The sequence below is a fragment of the Cebus imitator genome, unplaced genomic scaffold (assembly GCF_001604975.1).
Source record: "Cebus imitator isolate Cc_AM_T3 unplaced genomic scaffold, Cebus_imitator-1.0 Scaffold52, whole genome shotgun sequence".
Taxonomy (NCBI): Eukaryota; Metazoa; Chordata; class Mammalia; order Primates; family Cebidae; genus Cebus; species Cebus imitator.
The window spans coordinates 4,151,021-4,173,109 of record NW_016107367.1 but is presented as its reverse complement, the minus strand read 5'-3'; the positions used below and the strand labels follow the sequence as shown (position 1 = coordinate 4,173,109).

Below are 22,089 nucleotides of genomic sequence, written 5' to 3'. Positions count from 1 at the left end.
AACCTAATTTGAGGAGATTGGATGAGAAAATCTTGCTCATGCTGTAGCCCTCTTCAAGGTCAAAACTGCCTTCTGTGGACTGAGGATCAATGACTTTGTTTCCCTCTAAGTCCAGGGCTGGAGGAAGCTTGTCAGCAGGCCCCTTCCCGGAAGACACCACATCCACATCTGTCACTGCCCACAGTGGACTGGACCCTCGGCCTCACGTTCCCCAGTGGTAAACCCCAGTAGATATCCCGATTCTCCCAGCTCCTATGGAGCCCATTCCTTTCCCTCCCTCCCTCCCTCCCTCCCTCCCTCCCTTCCTTTCCTCCTCTCTCCCTCCCTCCCTTCTTTCCTTCCTTCCTTCTTTCTTTTCTGTCTTTCTTTCTCTCTTCTACAAGTAAACCTTATTTGATGTAAGGTAATATTAAGTTTCACAATGAGCATTTGACTTAAATAATCATTTAAATTAGGAATATATGTATGTGCGATCACTTGAGAAATTCTACAGTTCAGGGTTAGTACAAGCTTTGTCTAAAAGTTTTTTTTCCCCTTTCGGAAAAAGCAGCCCTTCCCCGTGCCTGGTAAGAAGCACTGCCAATTGGAGTTGGAAGAAGCTCATAATCCACCTTGGAATTCCAGTTGGTCTGTGAGAGGATGCTTTCTGTATTCCAGAAAAATAGTATTCTCCTTTAGTGCATTCATTCTTCCCTGTGGAAGATGCCGCCACTCTCCTTATCTGCTGTCTTTCTGTCTCCTTAGCTGCTGCTCATTACATAGAGCCATTTAAAAAATACTATAATACCTGCAAAGAGACCTCTTCTGTTCCCTTACCTGCCCCTAATGTCCATCATTTTGTGGGGAGCATAGGGTGGTGGGAGCCAGGCGACACTACTGCTTAGGCACACATTTGATTTCAGGTACAGAAAACACAAAAATAAATGCTCTGGAAGGAACACCATGGGAGTCTGGGGCATTTTCCAAGAGAGGTCCAGGTGCCCTTCAATTCACACAATTCAGTTTAATACGGCGCTGCTCCATGAGAATGAACATGTGTATGCCCCGTTTCCAGAAGCAGGACCGCCTTTCATAGAAAACCCATTACTCTCTCACTTCTTCCATATAACACGTGGTTATGGAGCAGCCGTGGACCCACTGCACCCTTGGATACAATGAGAGTCAAAAACACACCAATAATCACGAGAATTCCAATGCAGCCAAGCACCACTTGTGCTTCGTTCAGGTAAAAGTCCTCACAGAAGGTACCCCCCACCTCTCAGCAGGGTGAGCACAAGGACAAGCTGTCCTCAGGCGGGACACCTCTCCATGCTGCGATCTGCTCCTGAGCTGCGCCCGGCAATAAGTGAGAGAGCCCCCTGGTGGCAGCCAATTTATTCCTTTTTTTCAAATAGAGAAAGGCGCCATGGAGACACGCATTTCACATCCACTGAGTGAGAAGGCCCTCCATGGGGCACCCCCACCACGGTGAGTTCCTCTGGGGCAAGGACCTTGTCATGCCTGTTTCTGGATCCCTCAGTCTAGCCCAGGGTCTGGCACAAGCATGACTGGTGCATGAAGGAAGACCTTGGGGACCCTCCCAGGTCCCGTATTGAAACTCCATCTGGTTTTCTACCAGCAACTCCATCTCTGTTGTCCGCTGCAGAGCAGCCCAAGGGGAAGCCAGAGGGGAGAGCTCTGAGCACAGCTGGGAGGCTGGCCAGACCTGAGTCTGAATCTCTGTTTTGAAACTCTCTGTCAAGTTCTGCTATTTGTGTGCTGTGTGATCCCTGGTTGTGTGGCCTCTCTGAGCCTCACTATCCTCACAAGCAAAAAGGTGGGGGAGTGCCTCCTCTTGGGAGCATTATGATGATGGGATGTCTTGCCTAGGACCGAGCCAGCCCTTTAGCAAACAGTGTCAAGCCCCAGGAACACTGATGATGCTGACCCTTCCCCCACCTTCATTCATACTAAGAAACTCTCCCAAGTAAGTGGCTTTCCAACAGCTAAGTCATCACTGGGATGTTGGGTACCCAAGGCCACAGTCTCGAAAGGCTTTCCCGCAGCTCAGTTTTCTCTCTCCTTCCCCTCCCACTGGCCTTTACTCACAGATTCCCTCAGGTGCTGGTCATGGGTTGTGGCCACACCCAGATGGTGGCTGTTCATGGGACCTGCCAATGGAGGGATGGTGAGCAAGTACTTCAGTGTCCCCATTTGACAGGTGGGGAAACTGAAGCTTGGAGAGAGGAAGTCAGTGGCTAGCCTGGGATCACATATTCACACCCATTCACTGAGAGAGAAAGACCGAGGATGGCCCCATCTCTAGAGCTTCCCACAATGCCTGTGGTCTAATACAGGCTCACAATGACATTGAACTTCAAACATGTATCCATGTCACAGAGACCCACGGGGACGGGGCAGCCAGCTGTCAAAGCACAAGCCCAGAGTCTCAAGCCCAGGATGTGCCTGGAGTTCTCCCACTGCAGATAGCAAATCCGAAGCCCAAGGCGCCCAACATGGGGCCCCTCAACATTGGAACTCTACCTGGTGCCCAGTCTCATTGTAGGTTTCACGCTGAGCCTCACGGTCAGGCAGAAATCATTCTGTAAGTGGCTTCCACCTGGTGACAAATTTCCTTTTGTGGTTTTCAATAAAAACTCAAGAAGGGCAGTATGGCCTAGTGGACAGAGCCAGGTCTGAGTCAGCTCTGCCACCCATGTATCAAGGCTTCATCCCCACTCTCTGCCTTGGTTTCCCCATTTCTATAACAAAGGGGTTAGAAGAGATGATCTCTTGGGACCCCTGGTCCTGGATTGTTAACGATTGACTTGACCTCAGGTCACCCAAGAACCCATTTCTGGGCCGGTCCGCTCCACACAGAGGCAATGGCAGCCTCCTCTGCCACTTTCCGATACCCCTTAAAGGAGAACGGGGCTGTCTTGCTCTGAGGTCTCTGATGTCCGAGGCCAGTGCTCTTCTTCACATCCACTAACTGCTCAAAAGCGCTGCATCCAGCACTGCATTAAAAATTAATTACACATGCTATCTTATTGCCAGTGCATAATGTAATGAGCACCAGCTGTGCTAAACAGCCAAACTCCTTTTTAAGACAGCTATAAAAAAGAAAGAAAGAAAGAAAGAAAGAAAGAAAGAAAGAAAGAAAGAAAGAAAGAAAGAAAGAAAGAAAGAAACTGCACTTCCAAATGCCTCTCCTGTCAGAGCAGAAAAACAGCAACATCTTATATGGATTTGAACAGAATTCTTTGATTTAGCTCTGCCTTCAGAACGTCTCTGAAGGGCCAGCTAGGAGAGTGAAATGGAATCCAGCGAGGCTGCAGCCATCTCTGCTTAGGGATTTGCTGGGCCTCTTTTATCTAAGGACAGCCGTGCTGGTAGGTGCTCCAACCCCAACAGAGCCACAGTGGAGCCCTTCTGTTCCCCCGACTCCCCAGCTCCTCTGGCCCCTGCTGGTACAGCAGGAAATGTCACTTTCCAGCTACATGGGACAGGGGACTTTCTGGTACCCACCAAGCCCTGCCACCCTTGGCCACCTCCAGCAATCTGAGAATCAGCTTCCCCAAGCCTGGGGGCCTTGCAGCTCTCCATGGCTTCTCCTGGCACTTCCTCCGGTCACAGACACAGGCGTCTGGGTTCTCCAGGCAGGTGGGCATGGACAGCCTCTGCAGTAGTGTGACCTCAAGAAGCAGGCAGATGCCAGGGAAGAATCCAAGGAGCTTGCACGCAGGAATAGCAACAACGCTGTAAATGCTGGGTTGAGGACACTGGGACCACCGGCCCTTGGGCAATGTAGACATTGCAAGCCATGCAGATGACTCTCTAAATTTTTAATGACTCCCCTGAAAGTCCATTTCCTACATCGAGCCAACCTCCATCAACACTGGGTTCTGGTCTGGTCAGCCCTGAAGTATCCTAACAACAAACGTTACTTTGCAAAGGGAATCCCATGAGCACGTTTTCCAGCCTCCCCACGACGGAGCTCTGCTGTCCTCACACACTCACTCACACGGCTCCTTTTGTCTTCATCACCATACTCACCCCTCCCTCCAGAGTCTCAGTGGCTGATCTAACGCCCTCCTGGAGTGCCTCTGGCACCCCCTGCACCAGAATCAAGGCAGCGCATCGGCAGGGGCCTGGTGAGGTTGCCATCGCTGCCCGCATCACTGAGTGGCTTCCCATGGATCCTCCGGTGTTAATCAAACCCAGTCCAGAATGAAACTACAGCTTGCTTCTTGTTCTGGTATGAAATGTGCAAAGCACAGACCATATCATTAACATAAAACTTCCACAAATAAGGCCACTTTCCAGACAGACTGTATTAATTGCATCAGGCTTCCACAGCTAGGGTGGTCTAATCCACGGCGCCCCATTGGACGGCTCTGGTTATAAAACCAACACAAAATGAACACTGGGATATAATTGAAGGAGGAGAAAGGACAGATTCTATGGCTAAACCCTACTATTTACTTACAGGTATTCTTTTATCTTTATTGTCCCTTTAACCCATGCCAAGAAACCCCAGACTAGTTAAATAACACAGCAAGCACAATTTCAGTAGAAAAGTAAATTGAATTTAACTTTACAAGATTGCCCTATGATTTCAGCATATACTAATGACTGCAACTGACTCCCTCTATTAAAGCCAAACACTTCCACTTCCCTGAGCTGGGATCCTGTGTGTTCTTGCATGAGACCTTGAACTTCACCAAGTGCACGTATTAATCACTGTGGCTGATGACCATTTCCAGCTTTTAAATATGTAATGAAGTGTCTCCGTTCCTATTCCACCTCCCAACGCTGATACATGATCTGAGCCAGCCAAGAGGCTAAATACTTTTAAGAATGGAAACTGAGGATCCAGCTTGAAGTGAGACCTGACAGAGTGTCAATGTCGTGAAACCCATTCTGCTTGTCCATGGACCCTAACTTCTACAGGGCACACCCGGTACGTGGGGTTGTTCTCAGCATCTGGCCCATAGGATCTCACGGGATGCCCAGAACGACCCTTCAGAGTGTGTCCTATCCTTAGCTCCATTTCATATGGGGAAACTGAGGAATGGGGAGGGGAAAGGACTACACAGAGCAGAACAGCCTTTACCCCAAGCAGTCTCATATACTTGACGACCACTTTCCAATCGTGGAAGCTTGAGAACAGGGAAGGGTACGAGGATGGGGAACACAAAACCCAAGAGCGTCCAAACCGTTCTCTGAAAGCCCAACGCCCCGCCCTGCGAGCCTAGCTAGCCCCACGTTCACTCCATTCACATCAGCTCCACATTGCTCTGTCTCAGAGAATAACACGGGAGCCTCGTCATCAAATGTTACATACATACAGTTGTACATACATACATGTATATGTACAGAAGGGGAAACTGAGCAATGACTTCTTTAAGGTCCCTGGCCAGTTGAAGCAAAGACCAGGACCACAGTCTGAGGCTCTTGACCCCACAGCCACTGTGCCAAATCCGCTATGTGGGATGTCTCAGGGAAGAAATTTCAGTTCCCAGGAATGCCTAGACCTAAAGCCCTACATTCCTTCAGCAGAGTCAAAAACAGTCCCTTCTCCCCACTGTGACCACTGGAAGGAGTCTAGGGTTGCGGTCCTGGGGGGCAGGGCCGCCTGGGATGCTGCCAGCCCAGGGTGTGCACAAACACCTACACCTGTACAGTTTCCTCCCCTGTAAAATCACATCCTTCTATAAATAACCGCAGATTCTGTAACAGGCATGCAATTAACCTGTGTGAAACACGTTTACACTGGGGTTCTCCATATTAATTTGAAGAGATGGGTTCAATGCATCCTGATCCGAAAAGGGACAAAATCAAGTAAGGACAGCAGGCCCGTTCCGTCTTTACAGAGGCCAGCTTCTTCCTAACGGGTTACTGGGAGCTTAATGACTCCATTCCAACTACTCATTAAACAGGCACTAAAAACACTTAAGCAAACAGCCCAGTGCCAGGGACACAAACCACAAAGGGACAAGAACCACCTAGTCTAGGACAGTTTCAGGTATCGAAATTGATCAGGAACATGGTGGAGCAAGCTGGTGTGGGCCAATGAACTGGGACCAAATGAAAAGAGAGAACTCTACTGGACATGGTGGCAGAGGGCAGGAGGTAACAGAAGCCCCTTAGAAGGGTGTCCTAGAGCGGTCCTAGAGGCTCAGCCTCCTGTAGTCCTAACCCCAGGAACAGGACACTGCCCTTCCTCCAGCCCCTCCCAGAGCACTGCATGGGTTGCTCACAGGCTCTGAGTCCTGGCAGCTCTCAAGGCCTAAAATCCAAAAAGGCCTCTAATGCCAGAAGAAGAGCCAAAGCCAAAGATGTGGCAGGTGCTGGATGCAGAGCCCGGCATCAAATCCCATGTCTGCCACTCCCTCCTCCCTGCTCCTCCTTCTTGTGACACAGGTCCCTCCTCCTACACTGCACTGCAGGAGGGCAGGGACCTGCCTGCTGACACTTCCTGTGTGTGCACAGTGCTACAAATTAGGTGTCCTCCAAATGGCTTCAAGCTAAAGAATGAATGAATGGACTGATAGATGGATGGATGGATGGATGGATGGATGGATGGATGGACAGAAGGCTGGAAGGATGGATAGACAGATGGGTAGATGGATAGATGGATGGACGAGTGGACAGATGGATGGATGGACAGGTGGACAGATGGACGGACGGACGGACGGGTGGGTGGGTGGGTGGGTGGATGGATGGACAGATGGGTGGATGGATGGACAGATGGACGGATGGATGGACAGATGGACGGATGGATGGACGGACGGATGGACAGATGGACAGATGTATGAACGGATGGATAGATGGACGGATGGATGGATGGATGGATGGATGGATGGATGGACGGATGGACGGAGGGACGGACGTATGGATGTGAGCTGTGAGAGCTTAACATTTCTGAGCATCATTTTCTTATCTGCAAAATGAGGAGAGTAAAGCATTAGGTTGCTGTGATGATTAAATTCCAGAAGGCACATAAATGCCCAGCACGGTACAGCACATAGAAGGCCCTCCACACACAGTCCTCATAAGGATCCCAGTGGCACGTATGGGGACTTGCTATTGGCAGAGTCCGCCAGAGCCAAGGCAGTGGAAAGTTCATTCGACCTCCTATGGATGTGGGCAGAGGCAGCATGGTTCCATGGGAAGAGGGGTGGCCTTTCAGAAGGCAACCAAGGACAAATCCCAGTTCTGCCACCCTGACCAGCCACTCTCCCCTCTCAAGCCTTTGCTTCTCCATCTGCAAAATGGGGATGGTAACAGCTCCTGCTCAGCACCATACAAAGATGCTAAGTGGGCCTGGCCACTTAACGGAGGGGCTCAGTCCTCTAGCTGAGTCTCATCTACTTCGGCAGCTTCTCAGCAGGGCCAACAGAGGGTTAAGCAAAGACCTGGGTGAGCCTCTGACGAGATCAGATTTCTGTGCTGCCGCAGAACTTGACCGAGTCCAGTAATAAACACTCAGGCTGATCTTTGATAGCACAGCCCCTCCAGTGGCTGCAGAGGCTGCAGTGCTAATGACAGGAAGCCGTGAGAACAGGGCAACCACCCAGACGAAGCAGGCACCCCTTGCTCAGCAAGCAGGGCCTTCTGCACACTTAGAACAGATTTACTGAGCCAGGACGGGAGGCCTGAGCACCTGGGGACCAGCACAGCCTAGAACGGGGAGACGGCGTCTTTGCAAGTGGTTCTGACTCCTTCCCCGGAGATTTTGGGTTTTGCTTTGTACATTTAAGGCACAAGCCCAGTAAGAAGCCAAAACTCCCTCTTGGAAGCCAGATCCTATAATGTCACCACCTGTCACAGCAGGGAGGGTATACTAAAGGCTCCAGGCCACCCTACTAGGGAGCTCTGGAGCCCAGGGAGCTCTGGACCCTGGAGCAGAGGCTGCCTGTGGCCTTTTACAGAGCTGTGGCTGTGGCCTTCTGCAGAGCTGTGGCTCCAACAGGGACCGTCCCTGGAGACAGCTTCAATTCAAAACAAAACCTGCCCAATAAAAACAGTTTTCCTTTCACAACTCAAGTCAAGAGAAAGCCTGTACCATGCCTGGTGACAAAGCAGGAACCAATCAAATCTGCCCCAGCTCTGCACCCACCCTCTCTCCTTTCCTGCCCCTGCCACAGCAACCAGGCCACGGCCACTTGCCACGTGTGTCTGTGTCAGCATCCTGGCTTGTGTGGCCACAGCGCTTTCACACCAGGCCCTGCTGAGACGCTGCGGGGACAGACTTGTGAGAGGGCCCTTTGCCTCTGACTTCCCAGGGACCCCAAGAATTCCCAGACACCCTAAGTGGAATAAGATCTTGGGTTCCACCTGGGGAGAGGCAGAGCACATAGAGGAGGACAGGGCTGTGTGGCCACCCTGCCCCGTCTGCCCACCTGTAGAATGGGCAGGGACACCGCCCTCCCAGGACAGCAGGACGAGTCAGCACAAACACAGCTGTGTCTGGATCTGGCCCAGAGCTGGACGCGCAGCAGGTACTCAGCCCCCACCCCTGCCCCTCACACACCCACAGGGTTTCACTCCCTCTCGTGGCCACAGCTTTGTAAGAGGCTCCTTTTGAGCCACTTTCTTTTTCAAAGTTAATGGGCAACACATTCTCCCAAAGAGAAACTCAGCATTTTGGACGGCTCCAGCAATGTACACAGACAAGCAAGGAATCCTCCCCTAGCCTTGTCTTGGCAGGGCAGGGTGTTGTCTGGGGTGGGGGAAGGGGTGGCAGTGGCAAGGGCAGAAGAAAACCTCAGATGTTAAGTGTTATCCAATTAAGCTGCCGCTAAACAACCCAAAGAAACCAGATTGGGAGGCTAGGGAAGCATTCTGGGAATAAGACTCTCAGAACGGGTGGGGGCTCGGTGGGGACTCCTGCCACGGGGCACCGGGCACTGGCTCGTAGTTCAGTGAACATTCTTCACCACTTCCCCTGGCACCCCAAAAAGCCTTCTGGGTGGGAGCTGCCCTTCCTCCCTGGGTCCCCACCTTGCTCCAGCACTGCCCACGGCACACCCCGCCATCCCCAGGGGCCCACCCCCCACCGCCACGTCGTCTGTTACCTGACAACTGACACTGGCATCCAAAGGGAGCCTCCGTCTGACCCTCACCCTGAGTCCCGTCACCCGAGACCGGGCGCGCGCTGCAGCACGGCAGGGGGAGGCAGGGTGGGAGAGCGCCCAGGGCCCGCAGAGGTGAAGTGATCACGGATGAGTGAGGGTGGGAGGAGGCGGTTATGGGGGCCACCGCTGGCAGCTGGGCAGGCCTGCACGGCCCTGGAGAAAAAACAATAGAAAAGACTGGTCAGTCGGGCCCTGGACCGTGTGAGGGGCACGGGGTGGGATGGGGCCCGGGGTTCGGGGCTCGGCTCAGGCCATCCTTCAGGGGTGGGAGGCCCCAGGGGTGCCAGGCCCAGCAGGGAAGGCAATTGGGACACAGGCAGGGGAATGGGCGCGGGGAGGTGGGCAGGGGGCTCTGGGAAGGGCCCTGTTTCCACAGCTGCCAGGCTGGGCTGTCAAGGAGGCAGGACCCCACCTCTGGGGGCCTCGTGCAGGGGGCTTGGTGAATGGGGGCTGTGAGGGCCCCGCTCTCAGGAAGGACCCCACACATGTGGGCTTCTGGAGCAATCAAGCAGGTTCCATTTGGGGATCTGTTTCCAAAACTTTGGGCTAGCCCTCCCTGTAAGAGTTGGGAAGCTCAGCGCCTCCCCTGTGTGCTGTCTCAGGACGGGCTGTTCATACAGGCCAGGGAGAGCTCCGCCCGCCTCCGGGTGTCTGGGCACTGTGAGCTTCCCAGCTTGCAGACTACCTGCGGGGGCTCTCTCCAGCCCCAAGCACCGAGCATGTGCACCCCAGGCCCAATGCCCTTCAGAAGGCTTTTGCACCCCCACAACACCCCAAGAAAACCCTGGCACTGCTCAGTCCCTCCTAACATCTCAGCCTGGCTTGGGAGGCCTCTCGCCATGTGACAGAGCAAGGACACAGGGCCAGGGCCGGCCCCGCCTCTGCCCAGCCCCACAGCTCGCTCAGCTCCCTGGCAAGGCCTGCGTTTGATTTAGCCGTTTATCTTAAATGGCTAAGAGACCACCAGGGCAAAACATTTGTGTGAAGCCCTTGCCAAAACCACAAGTGAAGAAGCCCAAATTCCCTGGGCAAATAATTGAACAGGAAAGCATCAGAGAGACAAAAAGGAAACGTCAACAAGAGGACGGGCAGCTGGGCCTGGCCGGCTCTGGCAGGGAGGCCCAGCACAGGTCTGCACAGCTACGGGTCTGCCCACTCCAGAGCCCCCACGTGGATCCCCCCAGCCCAAGAAGAGCTACGGGGCCCTGCAAGCCAGGAGCCTGTCAGTTTTCATTGAACTGGACTTCCTAACACACTCACGGGGGGTGGAGCTTAGGATACCCATTGCACAGACCAGGAAACTGCTGGCATGACTGCAGACATCAGCAGCCGCATCCAAGCCCCAGCTGTCTGGCCCCAGAACCAGGGCTCTTTCTCTGTACCCTGGTTTCTCTAAAACATGGGTTATCCAGGATTGAGGCACTGGGGCATTGAACAAGACCCCCTGCTTAGGGACTGCCAACTGTCAGTGTCCCGTCAAGAGGTCAAAGCTAACGCCAACACTGCTCGGACCCCTCTGGGCCAATGAAGACCTCATATTAGGTTAGGCCTAGGGCCCAGGGTGTTTCTCAGCTAGGGTTAGCCCTGGGGGAACATGGCTGAGGAACCTGTAAACCCAGTCTCAGATGCTGATGGGAAGGTCAGGTCCTAGATTTAGTACCGTTCCTCAAGGAAGGTCAGTCAGCACCTGCCCCCTTCTGGAAGCCTGCCCTAGCCTGAACCTCCCTGGCCTGCACGCTGCATGTGATCCTGTCCACTGGTGGTCTCAAATCCCTATGTGGGCCTTCCCTGCAGACCACTGAGGACTCTGGGTCATCCATCATCATGACAGCCACCTCGCTCAGCAAACATCCACATTCTGCTGGGGGGAAACTGAGGCTCAGGGATATCTGAGACTGGACCCCAGCTGTGTCTCCAAAGCCCACAATGCTCTGCTTCCCTCTAGGGCTGCAGTGAATGGGGTGAAGGGACCAGGGCTCCCAGGATCTCTAGTCAGGGGAGGAGGACTGAGATCCTGGGCTCAATCTAGCCATTGGTAGTTGCAAAGGCCAAACCCAAGCTCCGGTTCCTGGGTTCTGGGTGAGGCCACAACACAGCCAGCACCATTTATCATGATGGGGAAACCAGCAGAAGCACCTCGAGGCCTGGTAAAGTTGTCCCAGGTGCCAAGGAGCTGACTCTGCCTCCGTGGCGGGAGGGACAGTTGGAGAGCAGCTAGAAAACAGGCATCTGGCCACACCCTTCTCATGGAAAGGCCCAAGGTGGGGCTCGAGCCAGGGTCTGTAAAGGTGATGTCACAAAACACGCAATGCGCCCTGCATAGGGGTCGGGGGCTGGGCCACCCTGGACAGGTCCCCAGGGCCTCATTAGGAATTCTGACCTTCCTGAAGTCGACCTTCTCCAGGGGCCAGCTCAACTGAGGCGGAGGGGAGGGGGCAACCTGGAGAGGGGCTTCAAATCCCAAGCTCTTCAAGGCCTCTCTGGGGCTCTCAGAGCATCTTCTACCCTGGGAGAGGTTTCCCCATGGGGCAACTTAAACCCAGAGCCCTGCCCAAAGGTGGAACTCAAGAAATCTGAAACTATTGCAAAAGCCCAAAGGGATGAAAGGACCCACATACTGCATGACTCCAGGGATATGAAATGCTCAGAAGCAGCAAATCCATGGACACAGAAAGTAGCGGTTGCCAGGGGCTGGGGAGCCGGGAGGGGCAAGAAGGGAGGATAGTGGGTACAGAGTTTCTTCAGGGGGTGATGAAAATGCTCGGGACTTAGGAGTGACAGCTGCATGACATTGTGCCTAGACTCAAAACCACTGACTGTACACTTTAAAATGGTCAACTTTACATCACGTGACTCTTAACTTGGAAAAACAGCCTCAGTACCTGTCCCAGCCTACCTCCCAGCCCCATCCTTCCTCAGAGGAGGGGCATCTGCCTTTAAAAGTGCAGCTGGGAAATCCAGAAAGCACTTAAGGAGCCCTTGAGGCCTGGGGACAGGGTGTGCAGCCACACATGCACAGAGGAAGCCACCAGAGCTCCCACGCCGCACAGCCTTCAGGACCGAGAGGCCTGGGTTCAAAGTCCTCCTCAGCCGCCTCCTGGCCTCCTGGTTGAGGGTGAGTCACTTTCGCAGAGCCTCAGCTCCTCCCTCAGCTTTAAAGGAAGGGTCAGGCCAGCCCTGTACCAGAGCCAGAGCCAGAGGAAGCACGCAGCAAAGGGTCAGCATCCTTCTCACACTTTCCATTCCGATACCTGCCCAATCCCTGTGGTCCTTTCCAAGGCACCAGCACTGCCCAGCAAAGAGAGCAAGAGGATGTGCTCTGAACAGAGCAAAGCCCGCTACAAAGACCTGCAAGACACTCCTAAAAGAACGCTTTCTTTGGAGGTCTATGCACACACACAAAAAAGTTTAAAAACAAGGCCCCTAAAATGCTTCTTAGGCTCCAAAACAGGGCAATGATGCATAAGCTCATTCTTGATGCCTTCATGGGTTTAAGCATTCCACGGGGGTCTGCCACCCGTCTCCCTTCTCCAGGGACTTTGCAGATGCTCCAGCTCCGTTCCTCACGCATGCGCACTCACCCAGGAACACGCCCACCGCCCAGGAGCGTGGAGACACAAAAACGCCTGGAAAAGCCCCAGCCCGGTTTGGGGGGGATTTCAAGCCTTCCCCACCCCTGAAGCCTCTGGGGCATCCCCTCCCAAATGGGAGGATTTCAGATTCCACGTTCGGAGCTAGAGAGAGATGGTCAGGAATACACTGTGCAGGAGACGTTTATTTTTCACCCTACTGCTGCCTTTCAATTGATACATTTTTTTAAGCAGAGAACTCCTACTGATAGTGCAGAAATGAGTCATAGATCAAGGAAGGAGACAGCCAGGGAGGCAGCGCGCGTGAGTGAGGGACACTGGCAAGGGATCCTGACAGTCCCCGCGCCCCCTCCCCCCATGCCAAGACATTAATTCTCACAAGTCGGAGAAAATTACTATGCATGAATGCAAAAAGCATGATCAGGAGTAATTAACATGGCTTCATATGCAAATTTTATTAATGCAGAAGTACAAAGTCATTATGCAAATGAAACTTACGTCAACTCTCTTGACAAATATTCATCTCTGAGGCTCAAGTTTCTCCCTTTTTATTTATTTATTTAATTTTCTCTCCCCCCCTTTTGTCTTGGGCTTCTTTTTTTTTTTTTGGCTGGGGGAAGGACAGGGGCGGGGGGGGGAGGGGGGGGAAGAGGTGGCGCCGGTGGACACTACAGGGACGGCGGCAGCAAGCAAGCCACAAGGACTGTTTGACAAGTTTGCAAAGTTGTTTTCCAACCAGAGAAATTTATTTTTGCATTTTTGATTTTTTTTTTTTTTTTTTTTTTGGTTGTTGGCAGGTACAAGACAGCTCATAGGAGAAGGGGAAAAAAAATTTTTAAATAAAAAAAAAAAGCTCTGGGCAGCAGGCAGCCAATCAAAACGCCAGAGCCTGTAATGAGGGCGATTGATGGCTGTTTGGCTTTTACTGCAGGGTAATGAACTAGAATCCAGTCTGAGGAGGGGGAAAATATGAATATTCATGAGACTGTGCTCCTGCCTTTGATGATTAAAGAAATTTTTAATATTCAAATAAGCGCTTGCCAAGTGATTAACAAAGAACAAGCACGCAGAAATATGGAAATGGGAGCCGGGAAAGATTTGAGAGGCGAGCGTACTGTGCAGGAAAGGCAGCGCCAAATTTCATAAACAAGATAGGCAGATAACCCAATTCGCACGCGGGCAAATAAAAATATTTCTTTCTGATCACTTAAATATTTTGCCAGCTACTTTGTCTTAAGGATGATAAAAAAAAAAAAAAGCTATGTATTAAGAGGGTGAGGGGGAAAGACATCACATGAAGTCAAATGCCTTGCTCACATTTAAAAATCATTATCCTGATCCTAGCTCATCTCTTCCCACCCCAACGGGAAATTGGGATTCTTTTTCCGGTTTGCTACAGAGGGAAGATGGAGGAGAAGCCAGCACAGACTTTAAACCCCAATGCTTGAAACTCAGACCTTCCGGTTCTGGGCAGGAACCGCCATGGATTGTGGTCATCTGCTGCTTCTAGGCTGGTCCAGAGGGAACAGTGATGTCTAGCGGGGAGGGGGCGTAATGCTGGTGCCTGGAGTCTACAGAGCTCAGGCCTCCTGGAGGCTCAGGCCCTGGTGTAAACACAAGGAGGAGGTGGCTTTCGGGAGAACAGGGTGGTGGGGGTGCTCCTGAGAGGCTGAAAGGACCCAGACCTTCAGCACAGGGCCTGGCCTGGGGGTCTTCAGGGCCAGGAGGAAAAGCACCCTCCACCCATCCCACCAGCTCCAAGATCTGTCTGCTAAGACTGCATGCTCATATTTTAGCAGCTCCACCATGGGTTCACATTGAAGCACATAATAACAGTATTAGCTGGTAAAATGATCCTGCAGTTAAAATACATCTAATTAGCAGCCCATGACATCCATTTTGGCAATTTCCTACTTGAAAGAAGTGGAGTGCCACCTCACACGAGACAGGCACTGGGTGTTCACCTGACAAGACCGGCCTTCTCCTCATTCGTCTTTTTCTCAATCACTTTTTTGGGGGGCTGTGGGGGGCGTAGAGGGGGTGTAGCTAAGACAATAGGAAAAGGGAAGAACAATTCTAGGGAGCCTTCTTCGTTGTTCAATTTCAGATCTACACAGGTCTCTGGGGTGGGAGGGGACTCACAAAATACATTCCTCCACTCCACAGGTATTATTTCATTTTTTTTTCTAGCTTTTAATTACCAAGGTCTAGGAACCAGCAATGACTGGAACTTGTTTTCCATTTCCTTGAAAAATATTAAACAACGATCATAATAATAATAAAGCAGAAGGGAAAGCCAAGCGTTGACATAAACACATAGGTTACCATGAAAATCTGCAAGTCTAGGGTGGATCCCCAAGTCAGGACCAGAGGGGGAATGGGTGTGCCACGTGGCTCAGCTCACTGCCTGGGAGCATTTGGGGGACCTAGAAATGCCAGGCAGGGCGACGGGGCTCCCCAAGTCCCACCTCCCACTCCTGATTCTCATTCTCCATGAGATGCCACTGTTCTGTCTGGTCACCCAATGGCCACTACAGGTCCCCAGTCCCTTGCTGCCATGGGTTTTGGTTTAGGGGTGAATATGTAGGTGTCTTTGAAAAGAATAGCAATGAAAATGGAAAATGAGGTCTCACAAGGTTGTGCACAACTGTGTTTAAAGAGTTCCTTCGGGGTCATTACACGGGAGACATAAAAATAGTTCGAATCTACGTGTGGCTTCTACACGGGCAGCCGGCTGAAAGCCAGCAGTCACTGCAAGTGGCTGGGAGGGGAAGAATTCAGATGCAGGTGAAAGAGCCTCTCCAGCATCCCTCATCAACCATCTAGGCTCTGATGGACCCAGAGAGGGTCGCTGAGGGGTGCCAGGCTGCAGGAAGGGAGGTGGGCTCGCCAGCGCTCATCTTCGGGCTTGAGATCACTTCTACCATCACTTCCACAAATGACCATCCAGAGATCCCCACAGGCCCCCCAGGCCCCCCACAACCCCATGCGGCCACCAAGGTATCTCTCTGCACCCACTGCGAGAAGGCTTGGCTATGAGCGAGACTAGAAGCACACCTCAGGGAGCACCCTGAGCCAGGCTGCCCTCCTCTAAGCGCCTCCTCTTGGGGCACTTCCAAAATCTGTCCTGGTGAATCATCATTCACGCTATTTTCGCTCCCGAACATGCTGTCCATCTAACACATCGCAGAAAATGGAGAGGCAGAGCAAGGGAGTGACCATGTCCCTCAACAACGTTACCAAAATCTTTCTCCTCCTTCCACCGGAGATTAGAAAGGGAAAATGCCCCCTAGCAGCTGTGTCTTGCCATTTAGAAGGGCACACCCCTTCCCCAGGTCCAAAAACACCTGCTTCATTGGCTGCCAACTCCAATTTCCTCAAGATGCAGGCCACTGAAATATCCAAGGCTGCCTATCCCCTTTCTGCACCCTGAGCCAAGGACGGTAGGGTCTATCACAAATTCCAACACCAAGGCCCCTGTGAGGGAGCAGAGGACGTTTCAGATGTTGCTGAGAAGGAAGGGCATCCCTCAGCCATCTTCTGTGAACCACAGAGGTGGAGGGGGCTGGCCGTTCCAGCCCCTAAGTGGGCATCTGCTGGGGGTAGGAGGGACAGTAAGGGACACAAAGCTTGGAGTCTTTTTTGCTTGTCTCTGGGGAGAACCCTGGCGTGCTCTGAACTACTGGAATGCAAACAAACCACTTCCACTTGTCCTGCAGCGGCAACACTGGTCACTCCTTTGCTCCCATGCATCGTGCCTCAGGACACATAGAAGCACGAATATAACTCCTCTGGGGTGACCTCAGGCAGCCAGGGTCCACCAAATCGGGACCCACAATCCTGGAAGAGGCAGGCCTGAGGACAACAGAAGGTGAAGCCCTGTGTCACACTGGTTAGAAAATGTGTGCATGCACATCTATTACCTATAAGAGAGCTTCTATATACACACACATATGCACATACACACACAAACACTCGTCTTTCGGCAACGTGGGCACGTTAAGATGTTCTGGGTGCATCCAGCCAGAGTCCATAGAGGCCATGGCGAAATCGCAGCTGAGAGATTCTCTAAATCTCACCAGCAAAACCAGCCAGTCATACCTGGCAAAAGAATTGCCCTTTTTCCTCCTGATTCAGGATTTTTGATCTGAGGTGCAGCCGCCACTCCAACCTTCAGCAAGCTGTGCTCTCTAAGACAACCTAATCCAAGATCCTTCAGGAATTTCATCTCCAGTTGCGTACAGAGACACAAACAGTATACTCCGTGTCATCTGCAGAAAGCATAACTTGACGAAGAATGAAGGCAGGCTACAAGCCGAAGTGAAGTGTTAGATAAATCATTTGGATTCCAAGCATAAAGAGTGTAGAACTTGGGGTTGAGACCCGTAGCCTTTCCCAGATGGAACTAAGGGACCGGATTCCAATGACAAGCTTGGCCAGGCATCCCTTAGACATGTTCCTATGTCTTCATTAATTTAGAGCTGGGGGCGGGGATGGGGGTGGAAACACACAGTTAAGATAGAAGTCACATGTCACACAAGGCCAAACCCAGGAAACTCATCTTCAGATTGGGTGCCTACAGGGAGTTTTAAACTAAGAATACCTTTTTCTAACCCCTCAGCATCCACCGTCCCCGACCTTGGAAGAATGCCCCGGAAAACACTGAATCCTGATGCATGTTAAAAATCTGGCCCTCTATAAAACATGTTTAAAAACTGGTGAGTTCAGGAAGCTGTTGTGGTTCCAAAGTCCCACAGGCTCCAATAGTGGCTTCTGCTCAGCAGCCATGCTCAGACAGCACAGTGGAATAAACAGAAGGAGGAAGGCTGAGCTTCGAGAATCCCCGAGGATTAAGAATGAAAATACACGGCACAGCCAATAAAAAGAACATAAAGAAAACAGAGTGCCCAGCAAGGAGGTTATTGGGATGACTCAGGCCCAAAGCAGCCAGAAAAGGGGACAGAAATTTCAGGTGCACATGGAGTCATGGATGTGAGCAATGTGAGCATCATCAACCTTTTTAAGATCAGACCATAAAACTCTACCTGAGCAATCAGGCAGCAGACAACCACAGGGCAGGCAGGGTTTCTTGTTTCAGATGGAACAGAAATAAACTTGGTTAGTAGAAGGTTAAAAAAAGAAAAAGAATAAAGAAATCAAATAGTAAAAAGGAGGACCCTGCTATAGTTTAAATGCACATTTTGTTTTGGGTTGCATTTAATAGAATTATAGGCAACTGCTTTCTACTATTGTAATAAAAAAATATCCAGCTCTCCCCTGGATTTTGTTGATGATTAAATCTCTTTTTTCCCTTTCATTTCTTTTTTTCTTTTTCTAATGGACTTACAGAATACTGAGGTTCAGTGCTTTGCATTACATAAGAACAAAATCTTTCTATGGCCTCTTTATGTTCCTAAGCCAAGTCTGAAATGTCACTGACTAAGAAATTGAACAGGCCTGTAATTACTTTCAACAAAGTAGTTCCTTGAACTGAGTTTTCTGTATGTAGATGGCATTTAATATACATATTGTAAGCCTTCTTTTCAGCACAGGTAACATTTGGTGGCAAAAATCACAGATTTTCTTCTAAGGGAGCAATCTGACAGCTACCTTCGTATTTTTTGACGTGAAATCCATTTTCATCTCCTCATACACTAGCAGTGACGTGCAGTGTGTGCACAACAAAATTTGTAAAAATTAACACTTCACAGGATTAATTTAATAAAGATTGTTAGCACATTAACACTAGTAACATTGCTCCTTGCGATTCATCTAGCCATGCTCGAGACGCCGTTCTAACAGAGCTTTACATTCAGCTGAGGTTTATACCGCTATTTAATGTAATTAAAGAAGCCGGCAGCGCAGTCCTCAATGGAAATATCATTTCTATTGCAGAGTATTCCCATTAGAAATTGGGGGAAATCATAGCACACTGACTTTGATTTTGTTGTAATTTTTTTTTCCTCGGCTATCTTTGAAACAGAGCTGATGTGCTGGACCTCAGAATTTACTGCAGAAACCCTGCAAAGATTCCACGATAAGACAAGCCTCTTCTCCCTGCAGGAGTGCCCAGTATTTACAGGCCACCTTCTTGTTTGAGACTGCTTTTTTTTTTTTTAATTTTTTTAAATCTATAGCCTCTGTTTGGCTGTAATTACCCAGGAAGTTCTCTGCCCAGCACCCCATCATGAAAATGACTTTTCAGATACCCCAAAACAACATCATAGATAAGAACTCAGAGGCAGGCAGGCCTCCGGGGCCACTCTTACACACATAAACAATAATCGTGTAGCTAGGATCCCAACAAGTTCCAATTCCAGATCGGGGCGAGAATCTAGCTGTAATCTCAGGGGAAGAAAGCAGCATCGTTCAGGAGGCCTCAGAGACTAAATAGACAGAAAACCCAAAAGAAAAAAGAAAAAAAAAAATCTTTGCACCACATCACCAAAATGGCAGAGAAAATTAAGTCTTGGGGCTGAGACGAAGGGAACCTGACTCAGCTCCTCCGCCTCTGACAGCTGCCTCCTGCCCCTGGAGCGGCCAAGTGCAAACAAAAATGAGCCCTTTCTTCTCTGAACCTGCTTGCTACATGTCCCGTGCTGTAAGGGGTGACCAAGCGCTTTTTCCCCCTTCCCTAAGTGCATTTTAATACCCTTATTCTACATCCTAATTTCTTTGAAAAAAAAAATCAGTGTCACTAAAAAAACGTCACTCTGTTTTGCAAAATCCAGCAGCTTCCTTGGCAGCGAGAAAGGCTGGCTGGCATTACCCCTCATTTGACAAAACTACTATTTCTGGGCATGTGCTCAAAAGCAGGTAGGAAGCAAATGCTGAGAAATAAGGAAGTAAAAACAGCCAAGAGATTTTTCACTACCGAGAACGCCAAGCGTAAACATGATTTATTTAGCTGTGTTTAACGTGTCTGTCCTCCACTCCGCTACAAGCCCACTTGGGTTTAAGGAAAGGGTGGGTAGAAGGGGACAGGAAAAGAGGAGCTGGGAGGACATCGGGGAGAGGGAGCCGGGCAGGCGGCGCTGAAGGGAGACTTCCTGAACGGTTCGGTTCAGAGTTTTAGGAGAACAAGAATCTTCTACCCCAAAATACACGCATGTGTCAAAAGAAGGCAGCACTAATCTTCTAGTTAATTAACGAGCTGCCACTAACAAAAGATGGAAGAGCTCGTTCATACAGACAATATTTACATGGGCGTTGCGTGATCTTGTCCCCCAGCTTCCCTACCTTTTCTCGCAAACCATGTGGGCTGGGTACAGCGACAGGCGGAGGAGAGGCCCGTCAGGTTGGGAGGGTTAGGAGTCCAGCCGTGGAGAGGGGAATATCACTGCCTTCCTTGCCCAGCCTTGCATGCCCACGTGGAATTTACTTAGATCTGTATTCAATTAAGAAGCACCAGACAGCTCCTGGCTCCCAGCCTGCACCAACGCAGACTCCGGGTATCTGCCGTCCCCCACTCCAGCCCCAAAGCCAGTGAACAGGGGCTCGCTCAAGGCCCCTGTGGGGAAAGGAGAGGGCTACACTCTCCCACCCCCACCCCACAACTCCAGCCCCAAGTCTTGGCCCAGCCAGGGTGAACAAACCCAATATATAAAGAAAGCTTCTGTATTTCTGAACTAACAAGACTAATCCAGAGGTTTTGGGCCCTGCCAGAGGTTATTTTATTAAAACTCTATTTCAAGTCATGCAGCTTTTGCTGGAAAAAAGAACCCAAGCCACTTCCAAAGAAAAGCAACAACCAAAAAGTAAAATGGAGCCCCAACAGGACACTTAGGGCCTCTGGTTTCCCCAGCGAAGGTCCCATTCCACAGCAGCCAGCTGTGTGCTCCATGGAGATAAGTGCCAATTTTTGTTAGCTCTGACAGGCGGTGAGAATTTCCTCACCAGTCCGCTTGAGTTCCTTCCTCACCGGCACCTAGCAAGACTGTGCATTTAAAGACTGCCTGCTGTATGCATTCCTCCCCAATCCAAGTCCATGTGGCCCCTGTCCAGCTCCTCTCCTTCTGAGGCCAGAGACCAAATATCAGGAAAAATACCTTTTCTGGGGTATTCGGGTCAAGGGCTACAGTGACACTATTCAGTGTCAAGATTTTGAATCATGTGACAATCCCAACAATAGGGAGCTGGAGTGGGGGAACAGTCCTCTAAAATGCATAGGGAGAGGGGGGTGTCTCCTATTGGTATCAGGTTACTAAATCAAAAACCCAAGTCCCCTCCCCACATAAACCTCCTCCCAAAGCCCCTAATTCTTCCCCCTTGCAGTAAAAAAATTACACCCTCTACAAGCAGCTATTTGATTCCTTTCCCTTTTGCAAATTAGCCACCCTGCCCCCACGCACTAAACAATAACAGTTCTCCATTTTTATGATGTCTTTGAAATCAGCGATCAATTCACTCCTACTGAGGGGTTTGTTTTCATATCTGGACAGTGAGGGGAAAGTAAACAATTGGCTAGCCCCATTTTATAGATGAAGAAACTAACAGATGAACTGGTTTGCCGTGGGCTGTTTAGAAAGGAGATGCATCTGAGGCTACCCCATGTCACATGCCAACCTCTAGATTCTGCTGCTCTAACAATGAGACGGCCCCTGATGCTCCAGCAACAACAAATAGTATTGAACCTCTAAGCAGAACTCAGGTGCCACTCTGGAAGCCACCCTCGTAGGAAATCCTATACTAAAATCTAGATGTCTCAAAGCAATAAAATTGAAGATGCTGAACACAGCACCTCCGAAGGAGGCTACCAATTGCGTTGGCATTTCAACATGATCCAGCTGAGAGAACCCCCCATTTCCAGGCAAATCTCCCACACACTGCTCCTAAAACAAAAGCAAAGCAAGTGCCCTGAAGACACCTGCCAGGGCTCGGAACCACACGCCGCAGGGCAGCCCACCCTGCCACTCAGGCGCAGAAAGTGTGTGCCCTCAAAGACGCCAGAGCACCCTTGGGGCTTCCAGTTATCCTTAAGGAAGATTCTGAACAAGAACCTTTTACCACACTGTCCAAGCCTTAACCCAAACCTAGAGGGAGAAATCACCCATAATTCTGATCACTGTTGAGCCGTCAAAATAAAGAAAATGAAAATGAAAAGTCAGCCACCCCCTCAGTGTACCGGCCAATACTTCAGCAACCACAGGTTACCTGTCTTTCAAGCAGAACATCAACAATTACCCCACACACACACCCTTGTCTCCAAAAATCCTAAAATGTACATCACTTTAAATGAACTGCAGAGACCTAGGATGGGGCCCCTCAAACACACACACATAATTATCGTTTCATCTTTCTTTCTGTAAAGGAATCCGGTAACATAAATATTAATCAAACACGAGAATCTGCCAGTTCGTTTTGGACCATTATGAGTG

General features: G+C 50.6%; 1 protein-coding gene across 2 annotated transcripts in view; it reads right to left on the bottom strand.

Moving 5' to 3' along the window:
• Nucleotides 1–6,807: 6,807 nt before the first annotated feature.
• BCL11B (BAF chromatin remodeling complex subunit BCL11B) overlaps nt 6,808–22,089 on the bottom strand; it is a 42,565-nt gene continuing 27,283 nt past the window's right edge. For both annotated transcript variants that reach the window (XM_017528155.2, XM_017528154.2), the window contains exon 3: nt 6,808–9,275. In XM_017528155.2, the coding sequence (XP_017383644.1) occupies nt 8,845–9,275 (431 nt within the window). In that variant the 3' untranslated portion in view covers nt 6,808–8,844. The remainder of the gene's footprint in view (nt 9,276–22,089) is intronic.